Here is a 16,915-nt window from a genome sequence, read left to right as displayed (position 1 = left end):
GAGGTGTGGTTTGCATGTTGCTGGAGGAACTGGTTTTACGATGATGACATATCAGACGTAGCGAACAACTCTCCAGTTTTGGAGCTGCCGGCTTGACACACACACACACACACACACACACACACACACACACACACACACACACACACACACGCACACACGCACGCACACGCACACGCACACGCACACGCACACGCACACGCACACGCAAATACAAATACAAATGCAAATGCCCACAGAGTTTAGGAAAACCCCTAGCCCTGCCTTATTAATAATCTTGTGGTATCTACCTGTAGAGTCATTGTTAGGTATGACAGCAGCATTTCAAGAGAAAAAAACCAATACATTTGTCACATACTCATTTGTGTTGCCTTTAAGTTTGCTACCAACGTGTCAGATGTTTCTGGGCTGATTTTGTTAAAATTACAAAACAAATATGCCTATTTTATTTGACATGATATCCAATATCAATGACTAAGGAGATGCAGTACTACATATTCTCTACTGAAGAAATGCATGTTGTGTCGTGTGTCAAACACAAAAGTGTTGGTAGAACATGAAACCGTTAATCTGACATAAATTCATATCATACTACATTTGAAGTATTTAGCAGATGCTCTTTTCCAGAGCAACTTACAGGAGCATTTAGGGTTAAGTGCCCGATCAAAGGCACATAGACAGATTTTTCACCTAGTCGACTCAGGGATTCCAAAAAGCAACCTTTTGGTTACTGGCCCAACGCTCTTAACAGCTAGGCTACATTTCACCCTCATATCACAATACCTTAAATAACGTCTGTGGTAAGGAGAGATGAAACATTGAATCAGCATTCAGCATTCAATCAAACACCTTATTCAATCTTCTATTGTTTGGCCCAAAAACACGCTGCAGCTAGTAATGCTACCACACCTGTAACAGTTGTTAAAATCAAGAGTTCCTTCTGCTCCTCTCTCTTCCTCTCTTCTATTTTCTTCTTCTCCTCCTCTCTCTTCCTCTCTTCTATTTTCTTATTTTCCTCCTCTCTCTTCTGCTCCTCTCTCTTCCTCTCTTCTATTTTCTTCTTCTCCTCCTCTCTCTTCTGCTCCTCTCTCTTCTCCTCCTCTCTCTTCTCCTCTCTCTTCTGCTCCTCTCTCTTCCTCTCCTCTATTTTCTTATCCTCCTCTCTCTTCTGCTCCTCTCTCTTCATCTCCTCTCTCTTCCTCTCCTCTCTCTTCTGCTCCTCTATTTTCTTATCCTCCTCTCTCTTCTGCTCCTCTCTCTTCCTTTTGTCTATCTCTCTCTTCATCAATTCCACTATTTTCTTCTTCTCCTGTGTACTCTGCTCACTCCTCCTCTGCTCGTCTCTCTTCATCACTTCCTCTATCTTATTCACCTCTCCTGTCATCTTCCTCACATGTTTCTGTGCTAGCTTCAAGTCTTCCTCTATTTCCTTTACTTTGTTCTCTTGCTTCCTTGCCTCTTCCTTTACCTTTTGAAGATTCTCTTCTCTCTTCTGCTGCTCCTTTTCTGTCAATTTATCCTCCTCCTCTTGTCTTGTTCTCTTCTCCACTTTCTTAAACTCCTCTCTCTTTTCTTGTAACTCTTTCTGTCTCTCCTTCAAATCTTCTTCTATCCTCTTTACCCCCTCCAGTGACTTCCTCAACTCCTCCTCCATCCTCCTCACCTCTTCTTCTCTCCTCTCTATTTTCCCCTTCCTCTCATTTATCTCCTCCTTTCTCTTCTCCCTCTCCTGCTCCTCTCTGATCTTTCTCTGAGCCTCCTGGCACCTCTCCTCTAGGTAGTATTCTCCTCCATTCCTCCCCACCATCTCTTCTATCTTCCTCAGCAGCTCTGTGACCTGAGTGGTGTGGACCTCTGACTTACTGTTGAGAGCATAATACCCTCCTCCACACACACTGATCGGTTGTTTAGTTGTTTCAGTCCTCTCAAAGTCCTTCCATTGCTTCCTGGTTAGTTTTTCTCTTCCGGTGAATAACACCATGGTGTAAGTCAAGGCCTCCTCGCCAAAGTTCTCCTGGATCCATGACAAAGTATTCCTGTCTTCCTGTGTGAATCTCTCCAGCCTGATAACCAGAAGGAACACATGGGGGCCCGGAGAAGTGAGAGAGATGCACCTTCTCATTTCCTCATTCAGTTGTTCTTCAGTCAGTGTTGTGCTGTAAATACCAGGAGTGTCAATCACAGTGATGCTCCTCCCCTCCACCTCTCTTTTCCCCAACACACTCTTCCCTGATCCAGTCTCTTCTCTAAACACCTCCCTCCCCAGGATGGTGTTTCCTGTTGCACTCTTCCCTGATCCAGTCTTCCCCACCAGAACAATCCTCATGTTGGTGGAATCTGTTGTGGGACCAGAGTCTGTCCAAGGACATAAAGGATGTTATGTCATCAAACCTCCTGAATGATCAGTAGACACACAATACTGTAAGGCAATGTGACAGGTATGAACAGGTCAATTGGAAAACATAACCTCAATATATATTTTTTTTGTTTATTCACAGGCAACATTTAAGTGAACTGCACACAAACACCAAACACGTACCTTTGCTGCATGTTGCCGGCATCTTGTCTTGTGGTCAGATGAGAATAGATGAAAAAAGTCCAGCAAGTTCCGCTGCAGAATCTGATTATTGCCCGTCTTGGACTGCTGAGGTAATACATGTGTTATAAACTAAACACAAAGGTGTTGCTGCTTGGCATCTCACATCTCCCTCTCTATGACAGCACAACAGCGATCTGGGAAATCACAGACTAGAAAAGAAGAGGAGGAGTTATGCAGATGAGGTGTTTTTCCTGTAACTATAGCGACCTGTACCTGAAGAAGGGCAGAGTACAGTGTTACATACATTCCTGCCATGCCAGTGTCTAATTGGGTGAAGTCGGCACACAGCAGTGATGGCCCTGATGAATCATCTGTGCTTTGTGGTGACCTTAGAGTTAATAAGGGGTTAAAGGGGTAGGTATATCAACATCAAAACATATTAGTTACATAGCCATTTATTCGTGAATAGTCAAACTCATAATTGCATCATGGAGCCGATTCAGACTTAGTAAATGTATCCCTTTTTTTGCGCGTTTTGATTTAAGCACCTCTCAGTATTTGGTATCAGACTTACCTAATGCAGGTGTGTAACAAGATTTACAGGTGTGGCTCCCTTGCGCATACTGAATACATTCAATTCATTTCCAGAAAACACACCAACTGGTTAGGCCTACCAACTTGATGAGGATTTTTCTTAAATTAGTTGTTCTGTTTATTTATGTAAACCAATCCCTTTAGATACTGTGTACAATTAATTAGAATTTGATATGGCACAATATTAGAATGTAGCCATCAACACAATGTTAGAATGTAGCCATCAACACAATATTAGAATGTAGCCATCAACACAATATTAGAATGTAGCCATCAACAAAATATTAGAATGTAGCCATCAACACAATGTTAGAATGTAGCCATCAACACAATGTTAGAATGTAGCCATCAACACAATATTAGAATGTAGCCATCAAAACAACACAATATTAGAATGTAGCCATCAACACAATATTAGAATGTAGCCATCAACACAATATTAGAATGTAGCCATCAACACAATATTAGAATGTAGCCATCAACACAATGTTAGAATGTAGCCATCAACACAATATTAGAATGTAGCCATTAACACAATATTAGAATGTAGCCATCAACACAATATTAGAATGTAGCCATTAACACAATGTTAGAATGTAGCCATCAATACAATATTAGAATGTAGCCATCAACACAATGTTAGAATGTAGCCATTAACACAATGTTAGAATGTAGCCATCAACACAATGTTAGAATGTAGCCATTAACACAATATTAGAATGTAGCCATCAACACAATGTTAGAATGTAGCCATCAACACAATATTAGAATGTAGCCATCAACACAATATTAGAATGTAGCCATTAACACAATATTAGAATGTAGCCATCAACACAATATTAGAATGTAGCCATCAACACAATATTAGAATGTAGCCATCAACACAATATTAGAATGTAGCCATCCACACAATATTAGAATGTAGCCATCAACACAATGTTAGAATGTAGCCATTAACACAATGTTAGAATGTAGGCATCAAAACAACACAATGTTAGAATGTAGCCATCAACACAATGTTAGAATGTAGCCATCAACACAATGTTAGAATGTAGCCATCAAAACAATATTAGAATGTAGCCATCAATACAATATTTGAATGTAGCCATCAACACAATATTAGAATGTAGCCATCAACACAATATTAGAATGTAGCCATCAACACAATGTTAGAATGTAGGCTATGGAGAATGTCTTCAGAATGGAGACCAATGAAAGGTAGCCATCAAAACAACTGACACACGTTCTTCAACCCATAGTGATGTTGGAAGATTAGAGTATAATGGAAACAGTAGGAAACAGAGAAAGTTATATAATTGAAACAGTTTGTGACTGCCCAAAGGTTACAAGTTTGCAGACGACGCTACAGTGGTAGGCTTGATTACCAACAACAACGAGACGGCCTACAGGGAGGAGGTGAGGGCCCTCGGAGTGTGGTGTCAGGAAAATAACCTCACACTCAACGTCAACAGAACAAAGGAGATGATAGTGGACTTCAGGAAGCAGTAGAGGGAGCAGCCCCCTATCGACATCGACTGGACAGTAGTGGAGAAGGTGGATAGTGAAAAGTTCCTCGGCGTACCCATCACGGACAAACTGAAATGGTCCATCCACACAGACAGCTTGGTGAAGAAGGCACAGTAACGCTTCTTCAACCTCAGAAGGCTGAAGAAATTTGGTTTATCATCAAAAACACTCACAAACTTTTACAGATGCACAATCGAGAGCATCCTGTCGGGCTGTATCACCGCATGGTACGACAACTGCTCCGCCCACAACCGTAAGGCTCTCCAGAGGGTAGTGAGGTCTGCACAACGCATCACCGGGGGCAAACTACCTGCCCTCCAGGACACCTACACCACCCGATGTCACAGGAAGGCCATAACGATCATCAAGGACAACAACCCGAGCCACTGCCTGTTCACCCCGCTACCATCCAGAAGGCAAGGTCAGTACAGGTGCATCAAAGCTGGGACCGAGAGACTGAAAAACAGCTTCTCCCTCAAGGCCATCAGAATGTTAAACAGCCACCACTAACATTGAGTGGCTGCTGCCAACATACTGACTCAAATCTCTAGCCATTTTAACAATTAAAAATTGGATGTAATAAATGTGTTACTAGTCACTTTAACTTTTACTGCCTCAGAAACCCGGATCCGGGAGCACCCCCCACCACCTCCCCACTGACTAGCATAGCTAGCATAGCGTCACAAGTAAATTGTAGCTTCTAAATATCATTAAATCACAAGTCCAAGACACCAGATGAAAGATACACTTCTTGTGAATCTAGCCACCATTTCTGATTTTTAAAATGTTTTACAGGGAAGACACAATATGTAAATCTATTAGCTAACCACGTTAGCAAAAGACACCATTTTTTTTACTCCACTATCTTTCCACTCCATCACCAGCTATCACCAATTCGACCAAATAAAGAAATAAATAGCCACTAACCAAGAAAAAACCTCATCAGATGACAGTCTGATAACATATTTATTGTATAGCATAGGTTTTGTTAGAAAAATGTGCATATTTCAGGTATAAATCATAGTTTGCAATTGCAGCCACCATCACAAATCTCCCCAAAGCGACTAGAATTACTACAGAGAGCAACGTGTATTACCAATTTACTCATCATAAAACATTTCTTAAAAATACACAGCTCACAGCAATGGAAAGACACAGATCTTGTGAATTCAGACAATATTTCAGATTTTCAAAGTGTCTTACAGCGAAAACACAATAAATCGTTATATTAGCATACCACATTTGCAAACGTTACCCGAGCATTGATTCAAGGCAAAATGAGCTATAGCGTTATCATCACCAAAATACATTAATTTTTTCACTAACCTTCTCAGAATTCTTCCGATGACACTCCTGTAACATCATATTACACAATCCATATAGAGTTTGATCGAAAATGTGCATATTTAGCAGCACAAATCGTGCTTACACAATGGAAATAGTGTCCAACTACTCAAGCAATCTGCCCGGCGCCATCTTGAAAATACAACTATTTTTATCGAAAACTATTCATAAACTTGACTAAAAAAATACAGGTTGGACATGAAATGAAAGATGCATTAGTTATTAATGCAACCGCTGAGTTAGATTTTTAAAATTAAAGTTACTAGACATACAGTGTGCGTTACAGCCAGACTAGTGCCGCAATAATGGCGTCACTAGTCGCCATTATTGAGTTTACATTTTTCCACATAAAAACGGAATAACATCATAAATAGCTCTTACTTTTCGACGAGCTTCCATCAGAATCTTGGCCAAGTGGTCCTTTGTCCAAAAGAATCGTTGCTTGGTTGTAAAACGTTGCATTCAACTTCTGATATAGCAGCTAACAATAGCTAACAATAGCTATTTTGCCCCAACGTGTCCAAATCCTCAAGACGCAATACTGAGGAAATTCCGAAAAATAGCAATATACTCGCATAATCTGATATAACTCGGTTTAAAATAGCTTCGTTATGATGTTTCTAACACCTATATCGAATTAAATTACAGACGGATACATCTAAGGTTGATAACTGAGCGTTTGAAAATGGCATCCTGAGGTCCTTCTCTGCGTAATGGTCAGCGTCGAAAAGAAGGCGCACCTCACTCCTTGGCCTTTTATAACCTCTGAGAGCTACGTAGAAAGCCCATTCCACTTCTCATTGGTTACTGACATCCAGGGGAAGGCGGGTGCAGTTCATGTCGTTCCATAGGATACACACAGACCTTTAAAACTGATCTGAGACCAGAGCTTCGCTCTCAGACCTTCGCAGTACCTGTCATGGATTTCGCTGTAGAAAGAGTTCTGGGTCACCCACAGACATAATTCCAACGGTTTATGAAACTAGAGAGTGTTTTCTATCCAATAGAATTAATAATATGCATATTGTACGAGCAAGAATTGAGTACGAGGCAGTTTAATTTGGCAACACCCAGAAAAAAAAAATGCTAACTGCTCCCCCTATTGACAAAAGGTTTAAACAATGCCACTTTATATAATGTTTCCATACCCAACATTACTCACCTCGTATGTATATACTGTACTCTATACCATCTACTTGTAACAGCTTTCGTCTTCCTCCTCGTCTGAGGAGGAGAAGTTAGAAGGATCGGAGGACCAATGTGCAGCATGGTAATTGTTCATCTTGTTTAATAAAAGTGAACACTCAAAATACAAAAAACAACCAATGTGAAAAACCGAAACAGTTCTGTCTGGTGCAGTCACACAAAGACTGAAGACAACCACCCACAAAACCCAACACAAAACAGGCTACCTAAATATGGTTCCCAATCAAAGACAACACAAAACACCTGCCTCTGATTGAGAACCATATCAGGCCAAACACAGAAATAGGAAAACATAGAAATACAAACATAGACTGCCCACCCCAACTCACGCCCTGACCATATTAAATAAAGACAAAACAAAGGAAATAAAGGTCAGAACGTGACACTACTGCATCTTGCCTATGCCGTTCAGCCATCGCTCATCCATATATTTTTATGTACACATTCTTATTCATTCCTTTACACTTGTGTGTATAAGGTAGTTGTTGTGAAATTGTTAGATTACTTGTTAGATATTACTGCATGGTCGGAACTAGAAGCACAAGCATTTCGCAACACTTGCATTAACATCTGCTAACCATGTGTATATGACAAATACAATGTATTTTGATTTGATTACATTTGGTACAACTGTCATTGGGCAATGCTTTACATCGTCATCAGTCAGTGCACATCTAGTTTTGATTTACGTTTGATCGAGTTGTCAACTAACTGTGAATTTGACGTGAAATCAAAAAACAAATGCCATCATGTCATTCGATTTAAGTTAGAAGTTGGGTGAAAAAAACAATAACATGCCCAAACATTTTGCAAATCTAATTGGTCTTAGACTTTTTGGATATCCACATTGATTAAATGTCATCACATATATTTTTTTGCTTGAAAGGACGTGGAAACAATGTATATTCAACCAGTGGCCACATGCTCCAGGCTGCAGTAGACGACCTATTTGGCTTGAATCAACAAGTTTCATCACTACAAGTTAAAAGGACATACAGTTAAAATGATGCATAAGGTCACAGCATTCCATAAGGTCACAGCATTCCATAAGGTCACATCATTCCATAAGGTCAGCATTCCATGAGGTCACAGCATTCCATAAGGTCACAGCACTCCATAAGGTCACAGCATTCCATAAGGTCACATCATTCCATAAGGTCAGCATTCCATGAGGTCACAGCATTCCATAAGGTCACAGCATTCCATAAGGTCACAACATTCCATAAGGTCACAGCATTCCATAAGGTCACAGCATTCCATAAGGTCACAGCATTCCATAAGGTCACAGCATTCCATAAGGTCACAGCATTCCATAAGATCACAGCATTCCATAAGGTCACAACATTCCATAAGGTCACAGCATTTTTAGGGCCTTTTTAGGGCCTTCCTCTGTCAACCGCCTGGTATAGAGGTCCTGGATGGCAGGAAGCTTGGCCATGGTGATGTACTGGGCCGTATGCACTACCCTCTATAGTGCCTTGCGGTCAGAGGCCGAGCAGTTGCTGTACCAGGCAGTGATGCAAACTGTCAGAATGCTCTCGATGGTGCAGCTGTAAAACCCTTTGAGGATCTGAGGACCCATGCTAAATCTTTTCAGTCTCCTGAGGGGGAATACGTTTTGTCGTGACCTCTTCACGACTGTCTTGGTGTGCTTGGACCATGTTAGTTTGTTGGTGATGTGGACTCAACCTGCTCCACTACAACCCGTCGATGAGAATTGGGGTGTGCTCTGTCCTCATTTTCCTGTAGTCCACAATCATCTCCTTTGTCTTGATCACGTTGAGGGAGAGGTTATTGTCCTTGCACCACACAGTCAGGTCTCTGACCTCCTCCCTATAGATTGTCTCATCGTTATCGGTGATCAGGTCTACCGCTGTTGTGTCATCAGCAAACTTAATGATGGTGTTGGAGTCATGCCTGTTCGTGCAGTCATGAGTGAAAAGGGAGTACAGGAGGGGACTGAGCACGCAACCCTGAGGGGCCCCAGTGTTGAGGATCAGCGTGGCGCATGTGTTGTTACCTACCCTTACCACCTGGGGGCGGCCCATCAGGAAGTCCAGGATCCAGTTGCAGAGGGAGGTGTTTAGTCCAGGTGTCCTTAGATTAGTGATGAGCTTTGAGGGCACTATGGTGTTTAACGCTGAGCTGTAGTCAATGAATAGCATTCTCACATAGGTGTTCCTTTTGTCCAGGTGGGAAAGGGCAGTGTGGAGTGCAATAGAGATTGCATCATCTGTGGATCTGTTATGGCAGTATGTGAATTGGAGTGGGTCTAGGGTTTCTGGGATAATGGTGTTGAGGTGAGCCATGGACAGCCTTTCAAAGTACTTCATGGCTACAGACGTGAGTGCTACGGGTCAGTAGTCATTTAGGCAGGTTACCTTAGTGTTCTTGGGCACAGGGACTATGGTGGTCTGCTTGAAACATGTTGGTGTTACAGACTCAGACAGGGAGAGGTTGAAAATATCAGTGAAAACACTTGCCAGTTGGTCAGCGCATGCTCGGAGTACACTTAGTCTTAGTAATCCGTCTGGCCCTGCGGCCTTGTGAATGTTGACCTGTTTGAAGGTCTTACTCAGATCGGCTGCGGAGAGCGTGATCACACAGTCACTGTGGGGACAACATCCTCGATGCACTTATTGATGAAGCCAGTGACTGATGTGGTGTACTCCTCAATGCCATCGGAAGAATTCCCGGAACATATTCCAGTCTGTGCTAGCAAAACAGTCCTGTAGTTTAGCTTCTGCTTCATCCGACCGCTTTTTTGTAGACCGAGTCACTGGTGCTTCCTGCTTTAATTTCTGCTTATAAGCAGGAATCAGTAGGATAGAAATATGGTGATATTTGCTAAATGGAGGGAGAGGGAGAGCTATGTATGCGTCTCTGTGTGTGGAGTAAAGGTGGTCTAGAGTTTTTTCCCCTCTGGTTGCACATTTAACATGCTGATAGAAATTAGGTAAAACTGATTTAAGTGTCCCTGCATTAAAGTCCCCGGCCAATAGGAGCGCCGCCTCTGGATGAGCGTTTTCCTGTTTGCTTATGGCGGTAAACAGCTCATTGAGTGCTTTTTTAGTGCCAGCATCGGTCTGTAGTGATATGTAGACAGCTACGAAAAATACAAATGAAAACTCTCTTGGTAGATATTGTAGTCTACAGCTTATCATGAGATACTCTACCTCAGGCGAGCAAAACCTTGAGACTTCCTTAGATATTGTGCACCAGCTGTTGTTTACATAAATGCATAGGCCCCCACCCCATGTCTTACCAGAGGCTGCTGTTCTGTCCTGCTGATAAAGTGTATAACCTGCCAGCTGTATGTTCTTAATGTCGTCGTACATCCACGACTCAGTGAAACATAAGATATTACAGTTGTTAATGTCCCGTTGGACATTAAGGTTACAGCATTCCATAAGGTCACAACATTCCATAAGGACACAACATTCCATAAGGTCACAGCATTCCATAAGGTCACAGCATTCCATACTTTACTGTGCAAAAGGGCCACTTGTTGGTAGCCTTGAGTTTTCAGTTTGCTTCCATGACTGGTTTCACATTTGTCTCCAGCAAGCAGAAGGAAAATGTTACATTTACAATCCCCTTCTCCAAACAGATTAATACCTACTCATTTACCTAGCTGACATTTTACATATATATATTTTAAAATTTCTGTCAGTTAGCAGACACTCTTATCCAGAGCAATTTACAGTAGTGAGTGCATACATTCTCATACCTCTTGCTAGGTCTTATCAATAGTTCTTATCAATTTATATACACACTAACCCTAACCCATACTCAAGTTTAACCTCAGAATGCGCATAGAGAGAAACGTGCATAACAAGGGAATGAAGTTCCATTTTGCACGCATAACTCTGGTCTAAATCTTCCCCAATGAGCTTAGTTAAAATAATAATTGTAAACAAACACTATAGCTTGTTTGTTTAAAAATAACAAAACATGGTTAAAACTATAGTTGTTAAGTTATGGTCAGTCCTTACACCCATAGCCCTGTTTATGAATGTGTGACAGATATCTCCAGACCCATTCCTCAGCTGTTCAACAAAAACGTGGCAGAGTAAGAGATTTTTTTTAATATGTAAAATATATTTTGATTTGTTAAACACTTTTTTTGGTTACTACATAATTCCATATGTGTTATTTCATAGTTTGATTGTTTTGGCTAATATTCTACAATGTAGAAAATAGTAAAAATATAGAAAAACCCTTGAATGAGTAGGCGTTCTAAAACTTTTGACCGGTAGTGTATATACTTTCTTATCCAAAAATGTGCCTAAATAATCTACAGGATTAGAGTATTTTTTTCAGCCAATTGGTGCTGAAACTGAGACAATATGCATACATTTCTTTCATTGATCCCTGTATTCTGAACACGTTCTCTCTATGTATTCTATTGAGTATGTTGACAATATTATTATTAAAGGTACACTGTATTTAAAGGGATGACTTAAGATAAATGTACTAAAAACCCTATTAAATGAAACTCCATGACAAAATATGTTGGCCAGCAAGTGGGAAAGTTTTCAGCAGTTTAATTAGATCTATTCAGTGAGTCCTGAAACTCGTTATGCACGTTATTAAGGAATGTCTGAATACCAACTACTGAGAAGTGCGTAGGAAAGTCGTGCATAGGAAAGGTGTGCATAGGAAATACATTACCACGACAACCCCAATGTGTGAGAGAGAGCGAGAGCGGGAGAAGATACTTAAAAAAAATTAAATAAACCACCTGGCCTGTTGTATGCATAGTGTTTTTTGAACAAAATATGAAATAATAATTTTCTTGATTTCACTTTATTATATATTGTTGAAATCTGGGTAAACTATACTCTAACAATGATTAAATCTCCTTTGAACATCCACAAAGTTGGCAAATCATGAAACATCATATGAAGCAGAAGCATGAAACAATCAAAAATATAATAATCGATGCAACTTAAAGCGGCAATCAGCAGTTAAAACAATAAAGTTGACTCCCCGCCTCTGTTTCGGTAAAAACCTGAGGGATGGAGCTGGAGAAATGTAACCACTATCCCATTCATAGACAGAGCTCTGGATACAAGGACTGACCATCCATGATATCAACATTATAGTTTTGATGTTTTAAGGGCTAGTGTGTGTTTACATTTACTTTGATCACAAACATTAGATTAAAACAAGCTGCTATTTTTGGTTATTTGATGGGGTATGACAGTTGAACTAAGCTCCTGAGACATTTGTAAGTTAAATTCTTCAAGAACAAATGAGTACATTTAATTAATTTATAAGTCTTAAAATGGATGTAGCAACTGCACATTTCCCCTTTAACTTGGGCATGTTTTATCATTAAATACAGGTCAACACACTTCCCCTTTAACCTGGGCATGTTTTATCATTAAATACAGGTCAACACACTTCCCCTTTAACCTGGGCATGTTTTATCATTAAATACAGGTCAACACACTTCCCCTTTAACCTGGGCAGGTTTTATCATTAAATACAGGTCAACACACTTCCCCTTTAACCTGGGCATGTTTTATCATTAAATACAGGTCAACACATTTCCCCTTTAACCTGGGTATGTTTTATCATTAAATACAGGTCAACACACTTCCCCTTTAACCTGGGCATGTTTTATCATTAAATACAGGTCAACACACTTCCCCTTTAACCTGGGCATGTTTTATCATTAAATACAAGTCAACACATTTCCCCTTTAACCTGGGCATGTTTTATCATTAAATACAGGTCAACACATTTCCCCTTTAACCTGGGCATGTTTTATCATCAGGTCATCATCAAGGGCAGTTTCAATTGATCAACAAAATCTTACATTTCTCTATTTTGTAAATAATCAAAAAGTATTACAAAGTTTTTAAATAAATATATTATTATGTAATGAAAGACAGTAAAGATGGGCATCAATATTGATAATTCAATATGATATCATTTGATATCAATATGAGCAAGGCATATCTTGATATAGCCTTATCCTTGCTGTTAACCTTACTGTATGTTATTAAAGAGCATACATGACTGTTCCTACAGGCACAATACCTTCTCACAGGCTCTCAACATATCATACATGACTGTTCCTACAGGCACAATACCTTCTCACAGGCTCTCAACATATCATACATGACTGTTCCTACAGGCACAATACCTTCTCACAGGCTCTCAACATATCATACATGACTGTTCCTACAGGCACAATACCTTCTCACAGGCTCTCAACTTAGCTTACTGCTGCCTGCTGATGGCCATCAACAAGCTTCATATTGTGATACAACTGGTTGGGTATGTTAGAAACAATACAACTGACGTCGATATAGATGTTCCATATCAGTGCCCATCACTACCTAACACCATGTTAAAGGTACTTAACAAAAGACTATAAATAAATGTGATTAGTGAGCAGCACATTAAACTCGATTACAACCATGATTACAGCTTCAACACATCAGGTATGGAAGCCATGTTGTACAAATGTACTGTGTCACATTTCTTCATTTATGTGAAGTAAAACAATAATTAACTTAATAACTTTAATGAATGATTTAGTCATTTGGTTAAATGCAGTATGCAGTGACATAACCACATGAGGGTCAAGGTTAAACCATATCAAAGAAATAATAAATCAAAGGTAAAGCAATAATAATTTTGGTCCTTCAGGCCTTATTTACAGACACTAACCCTGCAGTTATGTATCGATTTTCTTCTTGATTACAAGTTGAGTTATCCCTCCTGCTAAAGCTGTTACTGCTCCTCCTGCTATCACTTTCCCTACAACTTCAGCTTCTACTGGGGTTGCAATAAGACCAAGTCCTACTACTGTAGTTGTGCAGCCAGCTACTATAGCTCCTTTTGCTGCTTGTTTACCCAACTCCAACAACTGACTGTTCCATATCTCTTTCTGAGCCTTCACATACATCTCATTGGTGTAGTGTCCGTTGAACTTCACCATATTGTCTATCTTCCTCAGCAGCTCTCTGACCTGGGTACGGTCTCTCCGCTCTCTGTTGTTAAAGACATGATATCTGCCTCCACAGCTTTTGACCAGTGTGTGAAGACTCTCACTCTCCTTCAGAAACTCCTCTACTGTTGTGTTATCCAGCTGATCTGCACCAGTGAATAATACTATAGTTAAGTCTGAGGCCCCTTTTCCAAAGTTGTCCTGGATGTACTTCACTGCTTTTCTTTGCTCCTCTGTGTATTTATCCAGTCTGATCACCAGCAGGAACACATGGGGTCCTGGGACTGACATCTTGATGCATCTCTCTATTTCTACTTTATCTGTTCCCAAAAACTGTTTCCATATTTTCTCAATCAAATATGTTTCTGTCAATAATATGTCACTGATCCCAGGAGTGTCGATGACATCAATCTTCTTCCCATCCACCACTACACTTTGTTTCTCACACTGTTCAGTCACTGGATTTGGACTTGACTTAGAATTAAACACCTGTCTCCCCAGGATGGTGTTTCCTGTTACACTCTTCCCTGATCCAGTCTTCCCCACCAGAACTATCCTCAGGTCAGCTGGCTGCACTAAACCTGTGGAAAAACAAAATGTAATGCAGTTTCATCATTATCAGTTACTAAATTCATAAAATTAGACTCAAATTCACATGATTTACAAATAATGTCAAATCAAATCAAATGTTATTGGTCACATGCACATATTTATCAGATGTTATTGCGGGTGTAGTGAAATGCTTGTGTTCCTAGCTCCAACAGTGCAGTAGTATCTAACAATTCAGTTGTATCTAACAAAATAATGGAAGTAAGAAATGTATGAATATTAGGACTGTGACGTATACGCAGTGAGTCAGGAAGCAGGTGCAGAAAGAGAGTTTAATAATCTGCAGCAGACCAGGTGGTTTGGTCAAGACGTTTACGTAGATCAGACACGGACAGAGTACGATTAGCTCGGTTTCAAGGGTGTTTATTAAAAAATAAATCAAAAAGAAAAGAACAGGTCTCCCCCATGAGACCCTCTCCGGGATACCTTCTCCTGGGCTCCGGGTCTTCCTGCACACAAACTCAACTCCCTCGGGTAACCGTATCCAACCACATGGAAGTCACCTCACTTCCCCTAGTCCTCTCCCTGTGTGCTGCCCTTCTGGCAGATTTATGGGCCACGCACAGCTGGTGAGAAATCCGCCCTTGATTACTCACCAGCTCCCAATCAGCCCCAATTAGTCCTGGGCGGAGAGCCCATTGAGACCTGGCACGTCCAGCAAATGGAGCCATTATCTCGTGATGTATACTCCATCTGTTACCAGGCCTCGACGAGTCTCCCCCTGGTGCCTGATCTGCTGTACGCCACAAATCATACAAGGCAGATGAACAAAACAGGAGTCGCGTACTGAACATGAAAACAAACCAATATTGCCTGATGACTGAGGCTACTGAGGGATAAATAAAGGGAAGGTAATCAAGGTGATGATGAAATCCAGGTTTGTTTAATGATGGGGAGCAGGTGTGTAATGATGGGGAGTAAGTGTATTTAATGATGGGGAGCAGTTGTGTAATGATGGGGAGTAGGTGTGTAATGATGGGGAGCAGGTGTGTAATGATGGGGAGTAGGTGTGTAATGATGGGGAGCAGGTTTGTTTAATGATGGGGAGCAGGTGTGTTTAATGATGGGGAGCAGGTGTGTAATGATGGGGAGCAGGTGTGTAATGATGGGGAGAAGGTGTGTTTAATGATTGGGAGCAGATGTGTTTAATGATGGGGAGCAGGTGTGTAATGATGGGGAGCCGGTATTTAATGATGGGGAGCAGGTGTGTAATGATGGGGAATAGGTGTGTGTAATGATGGGGAGCAGGTGTGTAATGATGGGGAGCAGGTGTGTAATGATGAGGAGAAGGTGTGTAATGATGGGGAGTAGGTGTGTAATGATGGGGAGCAGGTGTGTAATGATGGGGAGGAGGTGTGTAATGATGGGGAATCGGTGTGTGTAATGATGGGGAGCAGGTGTGTAATGATGGGGAGCAGGTGTGTAATGATGGGGAGAAGGTGTGTAATGATGGGGAGCAGGTATGTAATGATGGGGAGCAGGTGGGTAATGATGGGGAGGAGGTGTGTAATGATGGGGAGCAGGTGTGTGTAATGGTGGGGAGAAGGTGTGTAATGATGGGGAGCAGGTGTTTAATGATGGGGAGCAGCTGTTTAATGATGGGGAGCAGGTGTGTAATGATGGGGAATAGGTGTGTGTAATGATGGGGAGCAGGTGTGTAATGATGGGAAGCAGGTGTGTAATGATGGGGAGTAGGTGTGTAATGATGGGGAGCAGGTGTGTAATGATGAGGAGCAGGTGTGTAATGATGGGGAGCAGGTGTGTAATGATAAGGAGCAGGTGTGTAATGATAAGGAGCAGGTGTGTAATGATGGGGAGCAGGTGTGTAATGATGGGGAGCAGGTGTGTAATGATAAGGAGCAGGTGTGTAATGATGGGGAGCAGGTGTGTAATGATAAGGAGCAGGTGTGTAATGATAAGGAGCAGGTGTGTAATGATAAGGAGCTGGTGTGTAATGATAAGGAGCAGGTGTGTGTAATGATGGTTGCCAGGATCAGTGGTTAGTAGACCGGCGACGTTGAGTACAGGAGAGGGGGAAAGGGAGTAAGCGTAGCAAGGACGAGCAATGTTGGAGCGGCATCGACTAAAATCCAGTATATACATATGAAATGAGTAAAGCAGTACGTAAA

The 16,915-nt window shown here is 41.2% G+C and overlaps 1 protein-coding gene across 1 annotated transcript in view; it reads right to left on the bottom strand.

The window, feature by feature from the left end:
• Window positions 1–862: 862 nt before the first annotated feature.
• LOC120038183 (trichohyalin-like) overlaps window positions 863–16,915 on the bottom strand; it is a 98,868-nt gene continuing 82,815 nt past the window's right edge. The window contains exons 6-7 of the mRNA XM_038984043.1: window positions 1,436–1,759; window positions 863–1,279 (exon numbers count right to left, since the gene is read on the bottom strand). Coding sequence (XP_038839971.1) covers window positions 863–1,279; window positions 1,436–1,759 — 741 coding nt within the window. The remainder of the gene's footprint in view (window positions 1,280–1,435; window positions 1,760–16,915) is intronic.

This window comes from Salvelinus namaycush, unplaced genomic scaffold (assembly GCF_016432855.1).
Source record: "Salvelinus namaycush isolate Seneca unplaced genomic scaffold, SaNama_1.0 Scaffold21, whole genome shotgun sequence".
In the NCBI taxonomy this organism is placed as follows: domain Eukaryota; kingdom Metazoa; phylum Chordata; class Actinopteri; order Salmoniformes; family Salmonidae; genus Salvelinus; species Salvelinus namaycush.
Note: the sequence above shows the minus strand (reverse complement) of the source record. Positions and strands in the feature narration are given on the sequence as shown.